General features: G+C 42.7%; 1 protein-coding gene across 1 annotated transcript in view; it reads right to left on the bottom strand.

Moving 5' to 3' along the window:
• LOC115159075 (potassium/sodium hyperpolarization-activated cyclic nucleotide-gated channel 1-like) overlaps positions 1-21,615 on the bottom strand; it is a 203,474-nt gene that overhangs the window by 162,257 nt on the left and 19,602 nt on the right. The window contains exon 2 of the mRNA XM_029708447.1: positions 7,740-8,163. Coding sequence (XP_029564307.1) covers positions 7,740-8,163 — 424 coding nt within the window. The remainder of the gene's footprint in view (positions 1-7,739; positions 8,164-21,615) is intronic.

Consider the following 21,615-nt stretch of genomic DNA (forward strand, 5'->3'; position numbering starts at 1 on the left):
ACTAATGCTTCCTCACTAGTCTATGCTATATATACAGAGAGAAGCCCAACCTGAGTCCCCAAGATGGGGCTATCATTTAGCAGAGATAGTCCTGGTAACTGGTGGTTCTCCCTGAGCTCCACTGATATAGTGAGACAGCAGATTTGGCCCCTCTGTGATATGGGGATTCTCTGGAGCTACAGTCAGTAACTCAGGCTCTGAATGGCTTGGCTGCAGTTTACAGACTACATGACTTCGTCACAACACTGCTTTTGCATACAGTAGCAATCTGAGGGAGTGCAATACTCCATTCTATTATCTCAATTATACATTAATCTCAAATGTACATTGTTATCCATGTAAACCAAAGTAGTTAGAGATAAGCAGTTATGAGCCTTTAAGTGAAATAACAGCCTACCAATATTGGACTAGCAACACGAGAGAAAAATAACACACCGCATCCCAAAAACAAATAATGTTTTTGAGAACAACATGTTAAATGAAAGGCAACATTTTTGTTGAGCAAACTTTTTTTTACAGTGGATCCTTGGAATGCTGATGGAAGAGATGCCACTTTGTCTCTGACAGCAGAGGGAGGGAGGGGGCTGATGGAAGAGCTGCCACTTTGTCTCTGACCGCAGAGGGAAGGAGGGGACTGGTGGAAGAGATGCCACTGTCTCCGTCTCTGACAGTGGAGGGAGGGGACTGATGGAAGGGCAGTCACTATCTCTGACTTCAGAGGGAGGAAGGGGACTGATGGAAGAGCTGTCACTGTCTCGGTCTGTGACAGCATAGTGTTGGGTTCGCCATTTTGAACATTGAGATATGAAATAAATGATAGAGAAGAAGCATTGAATCAAAGGAGAAAGTTTAGGGTTCTCTGTAGAAAGCCAGAAGGCTTTGGAATGAGTTTGATTGAGGAGAGGAGAGCAACGTGTTGATACAGGAAAGACAGATGGACATCTGTGTATTGATGAAAGAGGGGTTGAGGTCAGGAGGTGAGGACAGATTCTCTTAAGAGAGTAATAAATGTTTGGTATCCTGTTACCCTCTTTATTAGCTTCCTGTAGAGCCATAAAATGTAAGGATTGGAGAGAAGGAGGAGTGTCTTAAGTGGGATATAAATATCTGGATGGGACAAATGTTGGGTTGTCTGATTACAGCTGTACAGAACCTTTGGGCAGAATTAAACTTGGTTAAAACTTACTTCTCTAGTGTCCGTGAGTTATTTACTCTGAAAAATAAGAACCTAACAATAGGGAGGGAGGGGACTGATGGAAGGGGGAGGCACTGATTTAAACGCCTGAAGCCCAGGGCCAGGCTGAAGGAACGTCAGGAATGCTGGAGAAAGCGGCTCCAGACTGTAGTAGGTCCTGGAAGCAGTGGGACCCAGCTGCAGCCGCAGCAGATCTCCCTTATTCAACAGAAAGGTTGTTTTAATGATGGACTGCAGTGTTAGGGACATTATGACAGCAGAGGACTGTGTTTGTCCCTCCCCTGTGATAATGTATTGCAGTACTGGTAATGCGCTGCAACAGTTTGGTGTGTGACTGAGTGCCCACTGCCTTTCCCTCTCACTAACTAGCTGCATATAGGGTTTGGATACTGTATGTCACTTTCTTTTACTCACGGTGTATTAATCCATTTATTTTGTTTGGTTACACCGAAATAACTATGTATTCCAGAGAGAGAGAGAGAGAGAGCGAGAGAGAGAGAGAAACTGCAGTAAGCAGTTTCCATCCTGTTTCTATTGCTATTGTGACAGATCATACAGATTTCTTGTCACTGCAGTTCTGTATTATGTTTGTATTATCAACCATCTGTGTATAACCATGGAATATGATTTCCTGTCTCTAACTTTCTTTACCATGACACATTGTTCCTATGCCAGGCACAGCTGTGCAAACTGGATGTGTGGACTACATGTGTGTTGGTTCCAAGAAAATATTTAGTATGCCCAAAAGCATGCAGCCAGCGATGGGAAAGATATTTACATATCGGCCTGTGCCAGAGATGAACCAGAGATTAGTCTTTGGCAACGGCACAGGTGCTACAGTTTGTGCCTGCGTGTCTGCAGTAGCTGGACTGCTTTATTGAGCTTGCCTGGCTTAATGGACCAATAGAATAGTCCTGGAAATGTAAATCCCACCCATCTGGCACTCCAGGCAGAATAACGCAAACGCTCAAAGGTCTGCCTCAGAGAGAGGGGCACTGTAAGACTTTTCTGTTATCTCAACAGTAAACACTGTAGAATTGGTGGTCAGAGAACATCTCTGGAGCTGCTGAGCTGTATTAATCCTACTGTAGGACAGCTCAAATGAAGTACTAAATGAACAAGTCACTCACAAAAAAAATCATGACTCTCAAGTCAGTAAAAAGAGTTGTTCAAACATAGCAATGCATTCGTTCACAAAGAGTCTTTCACAATCTCGTCCGGCCACAAATAAACCTCGTTTCAGTGTATCAAGAAATAATTGTATTTGTATGCCTAGCAATCAACAAATGTACATTGTTTAAAGCACACATTTAAAAGTCTCAGTCACAAATTACAGCTCCAATAAGCCCCTTATTGTTAACAACATGTGAACGAGAGGCTTGTTGAATAATGACTCATTCCAGTTTTCAGTTCATCGTTTGCCGGTAGGGGGGTCCTATGTGCTCTCGGCATTACTGACTCAAATTAATGAAATGAGTCAAAAAATGTGTTATTTTGACTGAACAAGATGAAAAGACCAGAGTCAGTAAAAAGAGCCGAACTTCCCATCACTATTTGGTTCACTTGGCTCTCAGCTGTGAGACATACGTCATTGTTTTACAGACCAAGAGTGTCCGCATAGACTCTTCCCACTAATAATTTGTTTAATATAAACATTGTTCCAAAATATTACAGTATTAGCTAAACCTGTTTACTTTACTAGTAGTATGCAAACGTTTGGTGGCACAGAAAGAAAATAAAATGTTGTGAGCCTGGTAAAATAATCTGTGGTATTGTGGAGGCTATAGCGATGTTTTATTAATTAGCTAGGATTTGAAGTATGTGTATCTAGCTGTCTTATTTGTATTTGTTCAATGCCTCAATTGATTTCATAAACTATATTGGATATAATGTATGCCTGTAAAGATTCCTGGTTCAAATCAACCCAAGATGATGAGCCCTGTAGATTGGACAATGTGCATGACAAGGTGGCCCAGAGGAAGCCAGCTGTTCTCAACCCCTACATTGCCCCATTCTTCCAAGAGCTCACTGAGTTTGAATTAAGACGTCTTGTGTGGTAAATGCACGCACACACACACCAGCTTGATTTTTTTAGCAACCGAGTAAGCCCTGGTGCACTCTGTCTGTCATTCTATTCTTTATTTTTCTTTGCTTGTCCTGTGGGTGAGAAGAGCTGACAAATAAGAACTGAGGAGGATTGTTATGGAGGAAACCTGATGCTGCTCTGACTTCTCTCTCCTGCCCAAACTGTGCTGTTGTGTGTTTCACTGCCTTTCAACCCCCTTACCCCAAATAGAGTTGCCTCTGATCATAGATCTAGCATTGTACCCAATCCCAATTTTAACTCCCTCTATCTCTTTGTGTCTCTCTCCCCCACACACACACAGGCACACAATATCATTTTAAAATAAAATGTAATCAAATTTTATTGGTCAAATACACGTGATTAGCAGATGTTATTGCAGGTGTTGCGAAATGCTTGTGATTCTAGCTACGACAGTGCAGTAATATCTAACAAGTAATATCTAACAAATTACACAACACATACCCAATACACACAAATCTAAGTAGGAATGAATTAAGGTTATATACATATGGACGAGCGATGTCAGAGCGGAATGGACTAAGATACAGTAGAATAGTATAGAAAACAGTAAATACATATGAGATGAGTAATGCAATATATGTAAGCATTAGTAAGTGAATGAGATACAGTAGAATAGTATAGAAAACAGTATATACACATGAGATGAGTAATGCCAGATATGTTAACATTAAGTGACTAAGATACCTTAGAATAGTATAGAATACAGTATATACTGTACAGTAAATATGAGATGAGTAATGCCAGATATGTAAACATTATTTGTGACTAGTGTTCCATTCCTTAAAGTGGCCAGTGATTCCTAGTCTATGTATATAGGCAGCAGCCTCTAATGTGCCAGTGATGTCTGTTTAACAGTGTGATGGCCTTGCGATAGAAGCTGTTTTTTAGTCTCTCGGTCCCAGCTTTGATGCACCTGTACTGACCTCGCCTTCTGGATGATAGTGGTGTGAACAGGCAGTGGCTCAGGTGGTTGATGTCCTTGACGATCTTCTTGGCCTTCCTGTGACATTGTGTGCTGTAGGTGTCCTGGAGGGCAGGTAGTTTGCCCCCGGTAATGCGTTGGGCAGACCACACCACCCTCTGGAGAGCCTTGCGGTTGCGGCCGGTGCAGTTGCCGTACCAGGTGGTGATACAGCCAGACAGGATGCTTTCAATTGTGCATCTGTAAAAATGTGTGAGTGTTTTAGGTGACAAGCCACATTACTTTAGCCTCCTGAGGTTGAAGAGGCTTTGTTGCACCTTCTTTAACAACACTGTCTGTGTGGGTGGTCCATTTCAGTTTGTCAGTGATGTGTACACCAAGGAACTTGAAGCTTTCCACCTTCTCCACTTCGGTCCCATTGATGTGGATATGGGGGATGCTCCCTCTGCTCTTTCCTGAAGTCCACGATCATCTCCTTTGTTTTGCTGATGTTGAGTGAGAGGTTGTTTTCCAGGCACCACACTCCCAGAGCCCTCACCTCCTCCCTGTAGGCTGTCTCGTTATCGTTGGTAATCAAGCCTACTACTGTTGTTGTCTGCAAACCACTTTATCTCTATACTGATGTTTAGCTTGTTTTATTGTCTTGTGGAGTAAATAACTACACTGTTTTTAATCTGCCATTATTGCCAGTCGCTTTGCCATGGTCAAATGCTGTGGTTTCAGTTAGTGTTGTAATGATGCTCTTATTTGGTTACATACAGTGTGTGTTAACTGTTGTTACTTCTATTGTCAATTCTGTTGTTAGTGTTGTTACCAACTTTGCATTTTTTATTTTATGAAAACTATTGCTTTTATTACATTTAGATTTCAGGGAGAACTTTACTGTACATATACATCATTATCCTGGCACCAGAGTTAACATCTTAATACTATAATACTATAATTATGCATTACAGAGATGCTTTAATATACACTACATGACAAAAAGTATGTGGACACCTACTCGTCGAACATCTCATTCAAAAATCATGGTCATTAATATGGAGTTGGTCCCCCCTTTGCTGCTGTAACAGCCTCCACTATTCTGGGAAGGCTTTCCACTTGATGTTGGAACATTGCTGTGGGGACTTGCTTCCAAACATCCACAAGAGCATTAGTGAGGTTGGGCAATTAGGCATGGCAATCATCACTGATGTTGGGCAATTAGGCATGGCTTGCAGTCAGTGTTCCAATTCATCCCAAAGGTGTTTGATGGGGTTGAGGTCAGAGCTCTGTACACGCCAGTCAAGTTCTTCCACATCGATCTCGACAAACCATTTCTGTATGGACCTCGCCTTGTGCATGGGGACATTGTCATGTTGAAACAGGAAAGGGCCTTCCCCAAACTGTTGTCACAAAGTTGGAAGCACAAAATCATCTAGAATTTCATTGTATGCTTTAGCGTTAAAATTTCCCTTCACTGGAACTAAGAGGTCTAGCCCAAACCATAAAAACAGCCCCAGACCATTATTCCTTCTCCACCAAACTTTACAGTTGGCACAGTGCATTCGGGCATGTAGCGTTTCTTGGGATCTGCCAAACTCAGATGCTGAAGCGTAATTCATCACTCCAGAGAACGAACGTGTTACCACTGCTCCAGAGTCCAATGGCGGCGAGCTTTGCACCACTCCAGCCGATGATTGGCATTGTGCATGGTGATCTTAGACTTGAGTGTGGCACCTTGGCCATGGAAAACCATTTCATGAAGCACCCGACGAACAGTTCTTGTGCTGACGTTGCTTCCAGAGGCAGTTTGGAACTCGGAGTGAGTGCTGCAACCGAGGACAGACAATTTTTACACGCTACGCGGTCACGTTCTGTGAGCATGTGTGGCCTACCACTTCGCGGCTAAGCCGCTGTTGCTCCTAGACGTTTCCAATTCACAATAAAAGCACTTACAGTTGACCGGGGCAGCTCTAGCAGGGCAGAAAAGTGACTTGATGGAAAGGTGGCATCCTATGACGGTGCCATATTGAAAGTCTCACTGAGCTCTTAAGTACGGGCCATTCTACTGCCAATGTTTGCATATGGAGATTGCATGGCTGTGTGCTCGATTTTATACACCTGTCAGCAACGGGTGGGGCTGAAATAGCCGAATGCACTAATTTGAAGGGGTGTCCACATAACTTTGATTATACATAGTGTATTTCACAGTACTATTTTCCTTACTGTAAAACATTACATAATCACTGTACATTTACAGTGGAGATGCTGTAATATGTTTTACAGTAAGGAAAATAGTGCTTTAAAATATATTACAGTATCTCTGCTGTACAGCAAAATTACAGCATTATGCTGGGAACTCTGGTTACAGGGGAAAGTTGTACAGTGGGGGCATGAGAGCAGCTGTACCTTACTGTAACAAAATGATCGTGTTATGAGTATTCAACTCTTCATTGTGAAGGGAAGGAAAATAGTTCTGTCATTGTGGAGTAAACAGCTGCGAGGAAAACAGGAATAGGGATCCCGTGTGGCTCAGTTGGTAGAGCATGGCCCTTGCAACACCAGGGTTGTGGGATAGATTCCCACAGGGGACCTGTATGAAAAAAAATTGAAAATGTATGCACTCAATTCTGTAAGTGGCTCTGGACAAGAGCATCTACTAATTTACCAAAATGCAAATGTAGACTGCAGAGGAAAACTGAGTGACACATAGGGAGATGCAGAGCAGCAGGAGCTACAGGAGCATTAGATTCTATAAATGAAATCATCAATGCAGCATGCAGAATCAAGTAATATTAGATTGTTATGTCAAGCTCAGCCTTTGTCTTGACAGACAAAATATTCAATCAAGTAGTCTGATTAAATCTTATCTCCATCTAATACAACATTAAATCTAGGATCCAATGCAACGGCAAATGTAATTAAACGCAACATTAGGCAACATTTGTTATCCAATGTAATGACAATAGTTTGACTATTTCTGTAGTAAACACAGGAATCATTGATACTTGCCCATGGTGCAAGAGAGGTTTGAAATGCAATAATGTCTGTACATAAAGCATAACAAAGCCTATTCCCATAGAATCTCCGGCTTTTTCAAACTTCACTATTGGAGCATCAAATCAGATCTGATTTCTGGCAAGTTAACATTTTGCACATTCATGTTGATCAATTGATCAATCAGTGAAATAAAGGTATGAAAGGGAGAGCAATGCCAGCTGGGTAAATGGAATGAGTGACTCACAGAGGAGTGAAATGACACCATAGGAGGGTAATCTCTCTTTCTCCTCTCTCTCCTTCTCTTTTTTCCCTCTCCCTCTCTCTCTGTACCCCTATATCTCTCTTCTCTTTCTCTCTCTTTACCTCCCTCTATTTAAACCTCATTACCCCATATCTAAACTCCGATGTCTAAGAATGACTTGCATTCATCTTCACATTCACCTAAATGTCAGAAGTCAGAGCTGTGGCATTCAGCCTCTTACACACACACACACACACACACACCACACTCTATCACCACATATATCATATACCTCTTCCCACTGATGTATGTATCTGATGAGTCGGGAAAGTCTCAGCAGCCTCAGAAGAGACAGAATCTTAGTAAACCTCACGATCCTCAGCGCCCTCGCCGTCTTGTACACCTCTGAGTCAAACCCCTTTTCCACTATTAGAAATATATAATCCACTGGTATGGACGAGAGGAAGTCGACCACAAACCAGGTCTTCAGGTAGTTCATCTTGATGACCTTAGGGTCCAGGATGATCTCGGAACTCTCCTCGTTGACGACTCCAGTGCGAAAGTTCATGACCAGATCCACGAGGAAGATGGTGTCTGATGCTACGTTGAATATTAGCCAGGTGGTGGTGGTCTGCTCTGAGAAGAAGGTTATTCCTACAGGAATGATGATCAGGTTCCCCATCATCATGACGAGCATTACCAAGTCCCAGTAGAACCTAGAAAAGACAGAAATGGGTGATCAAATAATATGGCTTTAAGTACAGTACACATAGAGGGGATTGTACCAATAGAACCTACAACAAACAGAAAATGTGTAAAAAAACAATGGTTTCAGTATCTAGAATAGACACATAACATGGCAAAATATGTCTTTACATATGAAAGGTACACATACAAAGAATCAAACCTAGAACAAACAGACAGCATGGCAGAACATTAATCAAATCAAATCTTTATTTGTCACATGCGCCATGCATGTAGACCTTACCGTGAAATGTTTACTTACAAGCCCTTAACCAACAGTGCAGTTCAAAAAGAGTTAAGAAAATATACTGCTCAAAAAAATAAAGGGAACACTTAAACAACACATCCTAGATCTGAATGAAAGAAATAATCTTATTAAATACTTTTTTCTTTACATAGTTGAATGTGCTGACAACAAAATCACACAAAAATAATCAATGGAAATCCAATGTATCAACCAATGGAGGTCTGGATTTGGAGTCACACTCAAAATTAAAGTGGAAAACCACACTACAGGCTGATCCAACTTTGATGTAATGTCCTTAAAACAAGTAAAAATGAGGCTCAGTAGTGTGTGTGGCCTCCACGTGCCTGTATGACCTCCCTACAACGCCTGGGCATGCTCCTGATGAGGTGGCGGATGGTCTCCTGAGGGATCTCCTCCCAGACCTGGACTAAAGCATCCGCCAACTCCTGGACAGTCTGTGGTGCAACGTGGCGTTGGTGGAGGGAGCGAGACATGATGTCCCAGATGTGCTCAATTGGATTCAGGTCTGGGGAACGGGCGGGCCAGTCCATAGCATCAATGCCTTCCTCTTGCAGGAACTGCTGACACACTCCAGCCACATGAGGTCTAGCATTGTCTTGCATTAGGAGGAACCCAGGGCCAACCGCACCAGCATATGGTCTCACAAGGGGTCTGAGGATCTCATCTCGGTACATAATGGCAGTCAGGCTACCTCTGGCGAGCACATGGAGGGCTGTGCGGCCCCCCAAAGAAATGCCACCCCACACCATGACTGACCCACCGCCAAACCGGTCATGCTGGAGGATGTTGCAGGCAGCAGAACGTTCTCCACGGCGTCTCCAGACTCTGTCACGTCTGTCACGTGCTCAGTGTGAACCTGCTTTCATCTGTGAAGAGCACAGGGCGCCAGTGTCGAATTTGCCAATCTTGGTGTTCTCTGGCAAATGCCAAACGTCCTGCGCGGTGTTGGGCTGTAAGCACAACCCCGACCTGTGGATGTTGGGCCCTCATACCACCCTCATGGAGTCTGTTTCTGACCGTTTGAGCAGATACATGCACATTTGTGGCCTGCTGGAGGTCATTTTGCAGGGCTCTGGCAGTGCTTCTCCTGCTCCTCCTTGCACAAAGGCGGAGGTAGCGGTCCTGCTGCTGGGTTGTTGCCCTCCTACGGCCTCCTCCACGTCTCCTGATGTACTGGCCTGTCTCCTGGTAGCGCCTCCATGCTCTGGACACTACGCTGACAGACACAGCAAACCTTCTTGCCACAGCTCGCATTGATGTGCCATCCTGGATGAGCTGCACTACCTGAGCCACTTGTGTGGGTTGTAGACTCCGTCTCATGCTACCACTAGAGTGAAAGCACCACCAGCATTCAAAAGTGACCAAAACATCAGCCAGAAAGCATAAGAACTGAGAAGTGGTCTGTGGTCCCCACCTGCAGAACCACTCCTTTATAGGGGGTGTCTTGCTGATTGCCTATAATTTCCACCTGTTGTCTATTCCATTTGCACAACAGCATGTGCAATTTATTGTCAATCAGTGTTGCTTCCTAAGTGGACAGTTTGATTTCACAGAAGTGTGATTGACTTGGAGTTACATTGTGTTGTTTAAGTGTTCCCTTTATTTTTTTGAGCAGTGTATTTACCAAATAAACTAAAGTAAAAAATTGTGTGCGGGGGTACAGGTAAGTTGAGGTAATTTGTACATGTAGGTAAGGGTGAAGTGACTATGTATAGACAAACAGCGAGTAGCAGCAGTATACAAAACAAATGGGGGGGGGGGGTCAATGTAAATAGTCCTGTGGCCATTTAATTAATTGTTCAGCAGTCTTATGGCTTGGGGGTAGAAGCTGTTAAGGAGCCTTTTGGTCCTAGACTTGACGTTTCGGTACCGCTTGCCGTGCGGTAGCAGAAAAAAACAGTCTATGACTTGGGTGACTAAAGTATCTGACAATTTTATGGGATTTCCTTTGACACCGCCTATTATATAGGTCATGGATGGCAGGAAGCTTGGCCCATCACACTACCCTCTGTAGCGCCTTATGGTCAGATGATGGTGTTGGAGTCGTGTTTGGCCATGCAATCGTGGGTGAACAGGGAGTGCAGGAGGGGACTAACTAAACACACTGTGGGGCCCCAGTGTTGAGGATCAGCGTGGCAGACGTGTTGTTGCCTACCCTTACCACCTGGGGGCGGCCCGACAGGAAGTCCAGGATCCAGTTGCAGAGGGAGGTGTTAAGTCCCAGTGTCCTTAGCTTAGTGATGAGATTCGTGGGCACTATGGTGTTGAACGCTGAGCTGTAGTCAATGAACAGCATTCTCACATACAGTTGAAGTCGGAAGTTTATATACACTCAGGTTGGAGTCATTAAAACTCACTTTTCAACCACTCCACAATTTTCTTGTTAACAAACTGTATTTTTGGCAAGTCGGTTCGGACATCTATTTTGTGCATGACACAAGTAATTTTTACAACAGTTGTTTACAGACAGATTATTTCACTTATAATTGTCACAGTATCTAACGAAGGTGGCGCCCCTCCTCGGTCGGGCGGCGCTCGGCGGTCATCGTTGCCGGCCTATTAGCTGCCACCGATCGTTGTTTCTGTGTCTTTTGGTTTTGTCTGTCTATCCCGCACCTGTTTTGTGTTTGTCATTAGTGGGGGGTTATTTAGTGTGTATTTTCAGTTGGGGTTCTCGTGCGGGATTGTTTATTGTCCACTCAGGACAGTTGCGAGTGTAAGCTGGTCTTTCGCTATTATTGTCCATTATATTGCCGGGCTGCAGTGCGCTTATTTTGGGAATGTGTTTTCCCCTGGTGGACTTCGCCACGCGCCCTGTGCCCTACGGCTATTGCGTTTGCAATTATTATTATTAAAACACAGTTGCTCCGGCCCTCTGTCTCCTGCTCCTGATTCCACATCTCCACTGGTCCTAGACAGCCGTGACAATAATTCACTGTATCACAATTCCAGTGGGTCAGAAGTTTACATACACTAAGTTGACTGTGCCTTTAAACAGCTTGGAAAATTCCAGAAAATTATGTCATGGATTTAGAAGTTTCTGATAGGCTAATTGACATCAGTTGAGACAATTGGAGGTGTACCTGTGGACGTATTCCAAGGCCTACCTTCAAACTCAGTGCCTCTTTGCTTGACATAATGGGAAAATCAAAAGAAATCATTGACCTCAGAAAAATAATTGTAGACCTCCACAAGTCTGGTTCATCCTTGGGAGCAATTTCCAAACACCTGATGGTACCACGTTCATCTGTACAAACAATAGTACGCAAGTATAAATACCATGGGACCACGCAGCCGTCATACCACTCAGGAAGGAGACGCATTCTGTCTCCTAGAGATGAACATACTTTGGGGTGAAAAGTGCAAATCAAACCCAGAACAACAGCAAAGGACCTTGTGAAGATGCTGGGGGAAATAGGTACAAAAGTATCAAAAGTATCTATATCCACAGTAAAACGAGTCCTGAAAGGCCGCACAGCAAGGAAGAAGCCACTGCTCCAAAACCGCCATAAAAAAAGCCAGACTACGGTTTGCAACTGCACATGGGGACAAAGAACGGACTTTTTGGAGAAATGTCATCTGGTCTGATGAAACAAAAATGACCATCGTTATGTTTGGAAGAAAAAGGGGTATGTTTTATTTTTTATTTATTTCACCTTTATTTAACCAGGTAGGCAAGTTGAGAACAAGTTCTCATTTACAATTGCGACCTGGCCAAGATAAAGCAAAGCAGTTCGACAACATACAAAAACACAGAGTTACACATGGAGTAAAACAACATACAATCAATGATGCAGTAGAAAAAAATAAGACTATATACAATGTGAGCAAATGATGTGAGATAATGGAGGTAAAGGCAAAAAAATGCCATGGTGGCAAAGTAAATAAAGTATGGCAAGAAAAAACACTGGAATGGTAGATTTGTAGTTTGAAGAAAGTTAAAAGTTAAAATATAAATAATATGGTGCAAAGGAGCAAAATAAATAAAATAAATAAATACAGTAGGGGAAAAGGTAGTAGTTTGGGCTCAATTAAAGATGGGCTATGTACAGGTGCAGAGATCTGTGAGCTGCTCTGACAGCTGGTGCTTAAAGCTAGTGAGGGAGATAAGTGTTTCCAGTTTTAGAGATTTTTGTAGTTCGTTCCAATCATTGGCAGCTGAGAACTGGAAGGAGAGACGACCAAAGGAGGAGTTGGCTTTAGGGGTGACCAGAGAGATATACCTGCTGGAGCGCGTGCTACAGGTGGGTGCTGCTATGGTGACCAGTGAGCGGAGATAAGGGGGGACTTTACCTAGCAGGGTCTTGTAGATGACCTGGAGCCAATGTGTTTGGCGACGATGATGAAGTGAAGGCCAGCCAACGAGAGCATACAGGTCGCAGTGGTGGGTTGTATATGGGGCTTTGGTGACAAAACGGATGGCACTGTGATAGACTGCATCCAGCTTGTTGAGTAGGGTATTGGAGGCTATTTTGTAAATGACATCGCCGAAGTCGAGGATTGGTAGGATGGTCAGTTTTACGAGGGTATGTTTGGCAGCATGAGTGAAGGATGCTTTGTTGCGAAATAGGAAGCCAATTCTAGATTTCACTTTGGATTGGAGATGATTGATGTGAGTCTGGAAGGAGAGTTTACAGTCTAACCAGACACCTAGGTATTTGTAGTTGTCCACAAATTCTAAGTTAGAACCGTCCAGAGAAGTTATGCTGGATGGGCGGGCAGGTGCAGGCAGCGATCGGTTGAAGAGCATGCATTTAGTTTTACTTGTGTTTAGGAGCAGTTGGAGACCACGGAAGGAGAGTTGAATGGCATTGAAGCTCGTCTGGAGGGTTGTTAACACAGTGTCCAAAGAAGGGCCAGAAGTATACAGAATGTCACGGCTGTCAGAATGATCGGACCAAAATGCAGCGTCGGTTTTGTTCCACATATTTATTGGACAGTGAAACTTAATGCGATACAAGATAAACTCGAGGAACAAAACAACAAACCATGACGCAGCAGGAATAAACACACTCACAAAATAAAATCACCCACAAAACACAAGTGGGACAAACATCAAATTAAATATGGCCTCCAATTAGAGACAAAGACAACCGGCTGCCTCTAATTGGAGGTCATGCCAAACAAAACCCAACCTAAAAATACAAAACTAAAAACTAAACATAGAAATACAAAAACGGACAAACACCCCCCTGTCACGCCCTGACCTACTCTACCATAGAAAATAACAACTTACTATGGTCAGGACGTGACAGGGGAGGCTTGCAAGCCGAAGAACACCATCCCAACAGTGAAGCACGGGGGTGGCAGCATCATGTTGTGGGGGTGCTTTGCTGCAGGAGGGACTGGTGCACTTCACAAAATAGATGGCATCACGAGGAAGGAGAATTATGTGGATATATTGAAGCAACTTCTCAATACATCAGTCAGGAAGTTAAATCTTGGTCGCAAATGGGTCTTCCAAATGGACATTGACCCCAAGCACACTTCCAAAGTTGTGGCAAAATGGCTTATTAAGGACAACAAAGCTTGTGGAAGGCTACCCGAAACGTTTGACCTAAGTTAAACAATTTAAAGGCAATGCTACCAAATACTAATTGAGTGTATGTAAACTTGTGACCCACTGGGAATGTGATGAAAGAAATAAAAGCTGAAATAAATCACTCTCTCTGCTATTATTCTGACATTTCACATTCTTAAAACAAAGTGTTGATCCTAACTAACCTAATGCAGGGAATTTTTACTCTGATTAAATGTCAGGAATTATGAAAAACTGAGTTTAAATGTGTTTGGCTAAGGTGTATGTAAACTTCTGACTTCAACTGTAGATGTTATTTTTGTCCAGATGGGAAAGGGCAGTGTGGAGTGTGATTGAGATTGCGTCATCTGTGGATCTGTTGGGATGGTATGCGAATTGGAGTGGGTCTAGGATATCCGGTAGGATGCTGTTGATGTGAGCCATGACCAGCCTTTCAAAGCACTTCATGGCTACCAACGTGAGTGCTCTGGGGCGGAAATCATTTAGGCAGGTTACCTTCGCTTCCTTGGGAACAAGGACTATGGTGGTCTGCTTGAAACATGTAGGTATTACAGACTCGGTCAGGGAGAGGTTGAAAATGTCAGTGAAGACACTTGCCAGTTGGTCCGTGCTTTGAGTACACGTCCTGGTAATCTGTCTGGACCCGCGGCTTTGTGAATGTTGACCTGTTTAAAAGGTCTTGCTCACATCGGCTACCGAGAGCATTAACACACAGTCATCCAGAACAGCTGGTGCTCTCGTACACGCTTCAGTTTTGCTTGCCTCGAAGCGAGCATAAAAGGCATTTTGCTCGTCTGGTAGGCTTGCGTCACCGGTCAGCTTGCGTCTGGGTTTCCCATTGTAGTCTGTAATAGTTTTCAAGCCCTGCCACATCCAACGAGCGTCAGAGCCAGTGTAGGAGGATTCATTCTTAATCCTGTATTAACGCTTTGCTTGTTTGATGGTTCGTCTGAGGGCATAGCGGGATTTTTTATAAGCGTCCCGCTCCTTGAAAGCGGCCGCTCTAGCCTTTAGCTCGATGTGGATTTTGCCTGTAATCCATGGCTTCTGGTTGGGATATGTACGTACGGTCACTGTGGGGACGACGTCGTCGATGGACTTATTGATGAAACCGATGACTGAGGTGTTATACTCCTCAATGCCATTGGATGAATACCGGAACATATTCCAGTCTGTGCTAGTGAAACAGTCTTGTAGCGTAGCATCCGAGTCATCTGACCACTTCTGTATTGAGTGCTACTTTCTGCTTTAGTTTTTGCTTGTGGCTCAGTTGGCCTTCCCTGTGGCTCAGTTGGTAGAGCATGGTGTTTGCAACGCCAGCATCTTGTGTGCAACGCCAGGGTTGTGGGCCAGTACAAACCAAATAAAAAAATATGCATGAAATGAAATGTATGCATTCACTACTGTAAGTTGCTCTGGATAAGAGTGTCTCCTAAATTACCAAAATGTAGATGTAAAATGTTGTAAGCAGGAATCAGGAGGATAGAATTATGGTCAGATTTACCAAATGCAGGGCAGCGGAGAGCTTTGTATGTGTCTCTGTGTGTGGAGTAAAGGTGGTCTAGAGTTTTTTTCATCTGGTTGCACATGTGACACTCTAGTAAAAATTTGGTAAAACTGATTTAAGTTTGCCTGCATTAAAGTCCCTGGCCACTAGGAGCGCCAATTCTGGATGAGCATTTTCTTGTTTGCTTATGGCCTTATAGAGTTGGTTGAGTGCGGTCTTAGTGCCAGCGTCGGTCTGTGGTGGTAAATAGACGCTACAAATAACATATATGAGAACCTTCTTGGTAGATAGTGTGGTCTACAGCTTATCATAAGGTACTCTACCTCAGGCGAGCTATACCTCGATACTTCTTTAATATTAGACATTGCGCACCAGCTGTTATTGACAAAAAGACACACACCCCCACCCCTCGTCTTACCAGACGTAGCTCCTCTGTTCTGCAGGTGCGTGGAAAATCCCGCCAGCTCTATATTATCGGTGAAACAGAAGATACTACAGATTTTAATGTCCCGTTGGTAGGATAATCGTAATCGTAGGTCATCAATTTTATTTTCCAATGATTGCATGTTAGCAAGTATAACGGATGGCAGTGGGAGTTTACTCTCTCCCCTACGGATTCTCAGAAGGCAGCCCAATCTGCGCCCTCTTTTCCTCTGTCTTTTCTTCACGCAAATTATGGGGATTTTGGCCTGTTTCCGGGAAAGCAGTATATCCTTCTCGTCGGACTTGTTAAAGGAAAAAGCATCCAGTTCGTGGTGAGTAATCGCTGTTCTGATGTCCAGAAGTAATTTTCGGTAGCAGCAACAATATGTACAAAATAAGTTAAAAAAATAAGCTTACAAACAATGCAAAAAAAAACATACAAATTTGCACAGCTGGTTAGGAGCATGTAAAATGTCAGCCATCCTCTTCGGCGCCATCTTAATGCATTCCATTTAGCAGACACTTCTATCCAAAGTGACTTACAGTGCAGTAAATACTTATATAATTAGTATACTGTATATGATCCCAGCAGGAATACAACACACAACCTTGGCATTACAAACACCATGTTCAATGCTCTTATCAACTGAGCCACAGAGACACAAAAAAATCCCTGGATAATATGGCTGTATTATTTACACAAAGAGGATTGCATCAGTTTGCACCAAAGGACCCAGACGTGGGTGTGTGAATATGATATGCCTGTATGCATAAACCCACACATCATCCCTAGACAGAGCCTTTATGGCATGAGTTAAAATGTAATCGAATGGATATGGAAGTCAATACTCAGCAAAAACCTTACCAATATTCTGTCAGACACAGTTAAGAAAAATGATTGCACATGTCACGTCCTGGCCAGTATAAGGGTTAATTGTTATTGTAGTTTGGTCAGGACGTGGCAGGGTATTTGGTTTATGTGGTTCGGGGTGGTGGTTTTTCTAAAAAGGGCATTTGATTTATGTATTCCGGGGTTTTTGGGCACTGTTCCTTGTTTATGTAATTCTATGTTTAGTCTAGGTAATCTGTTTCTGTGTTTCTATGTTGAGTTAATTGGGGTGATCCCTCCTGTCTCAGCCTCCAGTATTTATGCTGCAGTAGTTTATGTGTCGGGGGGCTAGGGTCAGTCTGTTACATCTGGAGTATTCTCTTGTCTTATCCGGTGTCCTGTGTGAATTTAAATATGCTCTCTCTAATTCTCTCTTTCTCTCTTTCTTTCTTTCTCTCGGAGGACATGAGCCCTAGGACCATGCCTCGGGACTACCTGGCATGATGACTCCTTGCTGTCCCCAGTCCACCTGGCCATGCTGCTGCTCCAGTTTCAACTGTTCTGCCTGCGGCTACGGAACCCTGACCTGTTCACCGGACGTGCTTGTTGCACCCTCGACAACTACTATGATTATTATTATTTGACCATGCTGGTCATTTATGAACATTTTAACATCTTGACCATGTTCTGTTATAATATCCACCCGGCACAGCCAGAAGAGGACTGGCCACCCCTCATAGCCTGGTTCCTCTCTAGGTTTCTTCCTAGGTTTTTGGCCTTTCTAGGGAGTTTTTCCTAGGGAGTTTTTCCTAGCCACCGTGCTTCTTTCACATGCATTGCTTGCAGTTTTGGGTTTTAGGCTGGGTTTCTGTACAGCACTTTGAGATTTCAGCTGATGTACGAAGGGTTATATAAATAAATTTGGTTTGATTTGACTTCCAATTGAAGGCAGCTGTTTGGTGTTGCCTTTGATTGGAAGTCCTATATTAGTTGGGTGTGTTTGTCTGTGTATTTGTGGGAGATTGTTTCTTGTTTAGCGTGAGTGAGCCTAACAGGACTGTCTATAAATCGTGAGTTTATTTTGTTATTTTTGTATGTTCGTTTTGAGTTTATTAAACGTTCAAAATGAACTATCTCAACTCTGCTGCATATTGGTCCTCATGTTCCGACGATGATTTCGCCATATCGTCTGACGACGAAGAAATCCCTGACAGCACACGTATCAAGGAACATGTGCAGGGAGATTATGAGGTATCAGTATCAATTTGGAGCTTAAACGAGTGCTTCTATCAAACAAATCTGTTTTTATTTTATTTATCTTCCATCCCCATTTTTCCCTGTTCATATTGTTTCAGAGGGGATTTAATAAGAAACTTGACTATATATTCCCCTGTATGTAATTTACAGTGAAGGGGGAGACTAGATTCTAGTAGTACCGCTGGGAGACCAGTACCCTAAGGCTGGGAGGCTGGGTTAAGGACAATCTGACACTACTAATATTACAGGCTGTCTCTGTGAGTTCTCTGAGAGGTCTATGGGATATTTTTCTATCTACTGACACTTTAAATTGGTTACTTGCATTGATGTGTTATGGCATACAACCCAGATCTTGAAAAAAGCTTGAATAGAACAATAGGCACAACAGAATCAGCTAGCCACCTACATAGTTTTTTCTCTTTGTGAGGCTTGGTATGTCCTGAGAGGCAGAAACTCTTCCCTGGGTTGTGTCCAGGGAGAAACATTTTGAAACAGACTGATGCATGGAAGGTACTGTCCTAACTTTGTCCAATAAGAAAAGCTCTATTTTCGTTTTCTGTTTCAAAATGTTTAGGCTTCTACTATACACAAACCTGGTCCTGGTTGTGTCTGTGTAAATGTGACTCCCCTGTCTTGTCAGAGAAGTCAAAAGTGGTTGCAAAAATTCTAATAGTTTGCTTAATTTCAGTTTATGTGAAAAAACAAGCAATGCATGGTTTAGAGAATCATTGTGCCATCTAAACCGATGTGAAATATATTTTCAATAAACAAAAATATTGTATTTTCAGCTGTTTGAAGCTGGTGTACAAAACCGAAAGTAAAAGATGCAAAAACTAAAGTGAGGAACATTTAAAACAGATCTACCACTTCTTAGACTTGCTTTCAATGAGAATGACAGATATATCTCATATTTCTATGTGAATTTGGTCGGGTTGCCCAAAAGTTACATATTGCAGCTTTAATGGACAGTTACTTTACATTAGTGGCAGAGGTCTTGAAGTAAGACAGCTGAGATGGTAGCCTATGATTAAAAAGTAAGCTATTTCATCTAACATATCCCGGAAATGCATGATTGATACTTTGATGTCCAACCTGTCAAAATAGGATTCAGAATTATAAGATTTATTTGTCTCTTTAGAGAATTTGTGCACATTGGCCTATAGGTTATATTATTCACCACCTGAGGAAGTGGGAACTCAAAACACTTATCTAGATCGCTAACTTTAAATATTATATTGTTGCTATATAGCCAAGTAGGCTAATTGATTAATTTATCAGTAAATGTAGGCTAATGTCCTGTAAAAATATTCCAGCGCTAGGCCTGGCTGCTTGATTTATTCACTGCAAATGGTGCACTTGGCTCTGCGTGTATATGAAAACCATATTAACTAGGCCTACAGCCTATTCCGGTTGTAAAGTGGTGCCATGAACTAAATATTATGAGGTGAGAAATACATTATTTACTCACAGAAAGCTGTGACTCTCCTCTCTGTAACTAGAATAACAGTAGTTGCTTTAAAACCGGTATTTTTCCCGCAATAGCATTTTGAGCAACTGTCATGCTTGTGCTTCTCAGAATGCATCTCTCACTCCTCCGTGTGCACAGTTGAGAGAAGGAGTTAGTCAGCAGCCGACAGCGAAACAGAACGTTGTGTAGCAAAATTGCAAAAAAATTACTGACGTAAGCAAAATGCTGCGGTAAGAGGATGGCAATGTCGGTGTCGGTAATTTTTGATTTATCGTCCCAGCTCTAGTGGTGTCACGTCCTGGCCAGTATAAGGGTTAATTAGTATTGTAGTTTGGTCAGGACGTGGCAGAGGGTATTTGTTTTATGTGGTTCAGGGTGGTGTGTTTGTTTAAAGGGTGTTTGATTTAGTATTTCCGGGTTTTTGGTTGATGGTCTATGTTTATGTATTTCTATGTGTAGTCTGGTGAGTGTGTTCTATGTTTGGTTAATTGGGGTTGGGACTCTCAGTTGAAGGCAGGTGTTGTCTATCTGCCTTTGATTGAGAGTCCCATATATTAGGGTGTGTTTGTGTTTGTTATTTGTGGGTGATTGTTCCGTGTGTAGCGTAAGTAAGCCTAACAGGACTGTCAGTTTATGCTTAGTTTTCTTGTTTGTTGTTTTGTATTCGTGTTGATTTAATTAAATGTTCAAAATGAACAACTGCACACCTGCTGCGTATTTGTCTACCTTTTCCGATGACGATTTCGCATTATCGTCAGAAGACGAAGATATCGACCGTGACAAGTGGACCATATAGGTAATAGGGTGCCATTTGGGATGCACACTTGGTTGGAGATGCACTCTGCAGGCTGTAATGGATCTGTTTAAATAAGTGATGCAGATGCCAGTGGTTGGGTCCTTCCCTTATAAATATCTGTCTGCACTTCAGCTAAACGGTCATCTCGCTGGGTTAATAATAGACATATATTTATAACAACAGGTGAGGCGTCTCTCATCTCATTCCATAGTCAGAGTGGAATGTTCTCACATTGAGTGTGTTTGAAGCACCACATCACTAACGTACTGTAGGAACCTGTCTGGGGGATTTCAAAATGTAAATTAGGCCAAATCACTTGGCAAATATGACTGGAAAAGACCCTTGTGAGTATCAAGCCCAAGATACTACATTTATGGGCCAGAAGTGCTAAAACTGTGGCTATATTATGTCTCTGCAGACAGATCATCTAAGCAAATTATGATTTTATTCCTAGCTATCAACATACTACATGACAGAAGGCAGGTGCTAGTGCTGCATTTTCACAGGTGGACTCAACCTGCACCACATGGCCTGTTAGCTGGTCTACAAACTCCATAGAAAACAGGCATCCTGCCCTCCACAGATATACAGCATGATGCCTATCATGGCAGGATCATGTTATGTCTATGTACTCAACTCAGTCATATAAACAAACAAACAAATGGTGGCCATTTTGCATACGACAACTCGTTTCTCCCATTAGCCAGTCTGCCTATTAAGGCTGGTGCTGCTGCTGCACCAAACAGGATATACTGTAGGTATAAATGATCAATAAGGCCTGAGGAGGTGTGGAATATGGCCAATATACCATGGCTAAGTTCTTAGGCAAGGAGTGCTAGGACACAGCCCTTAGCCATGGTATATTGCCCATATATCACAAACACCCGAGGTGCCTTATTGCTATTATAAACTGGTTACAGTGGTTCCTCAATTAAAAGTTTTGAGATTATGCCGTGGGATTTATAGGTAATTTGTGGTTTAGTAGGTTACCCTGCATCACTGCTTCATTGCTCCAGACCAGCGCAAGGGGGAGTTAGAGCACTGATTATGCTTTTGGGTTCCAAGGTGCTAATGTGTATCTAACTGAATGAATGCTGTATTCGAATGGGAGATATAAACCAAACAGAAACGGATAACGGTGCACAACTTCAAAATTGAATTTCAATTAACTGAATGATGAGGATGAAGGTGATTGAATTTAGAACAATAGTGTAAGAATTGCCATTCCTCTGTCCTGCACGCACACCCGAAAAAATGTACATATTTTTTTATTTCTACTTGGTCATAAGAAGCAGTAACTGGACTGTAGCATATTATTTACTAAAACTGTTGTTACA

The sequence above is a fragment of the Salmo trutta genome, chromosome 23 (assembly GCF_901001165.1).
Source record: "Salmo trutta chromosome 23, fSalTru1.1, whole genome shotgun sequence".
NCBI lineage: Eukaryota > Metazoa > Chordata > Actinopteri > Salmoniformes > Salmonidae > Salmo > Salmo trutta.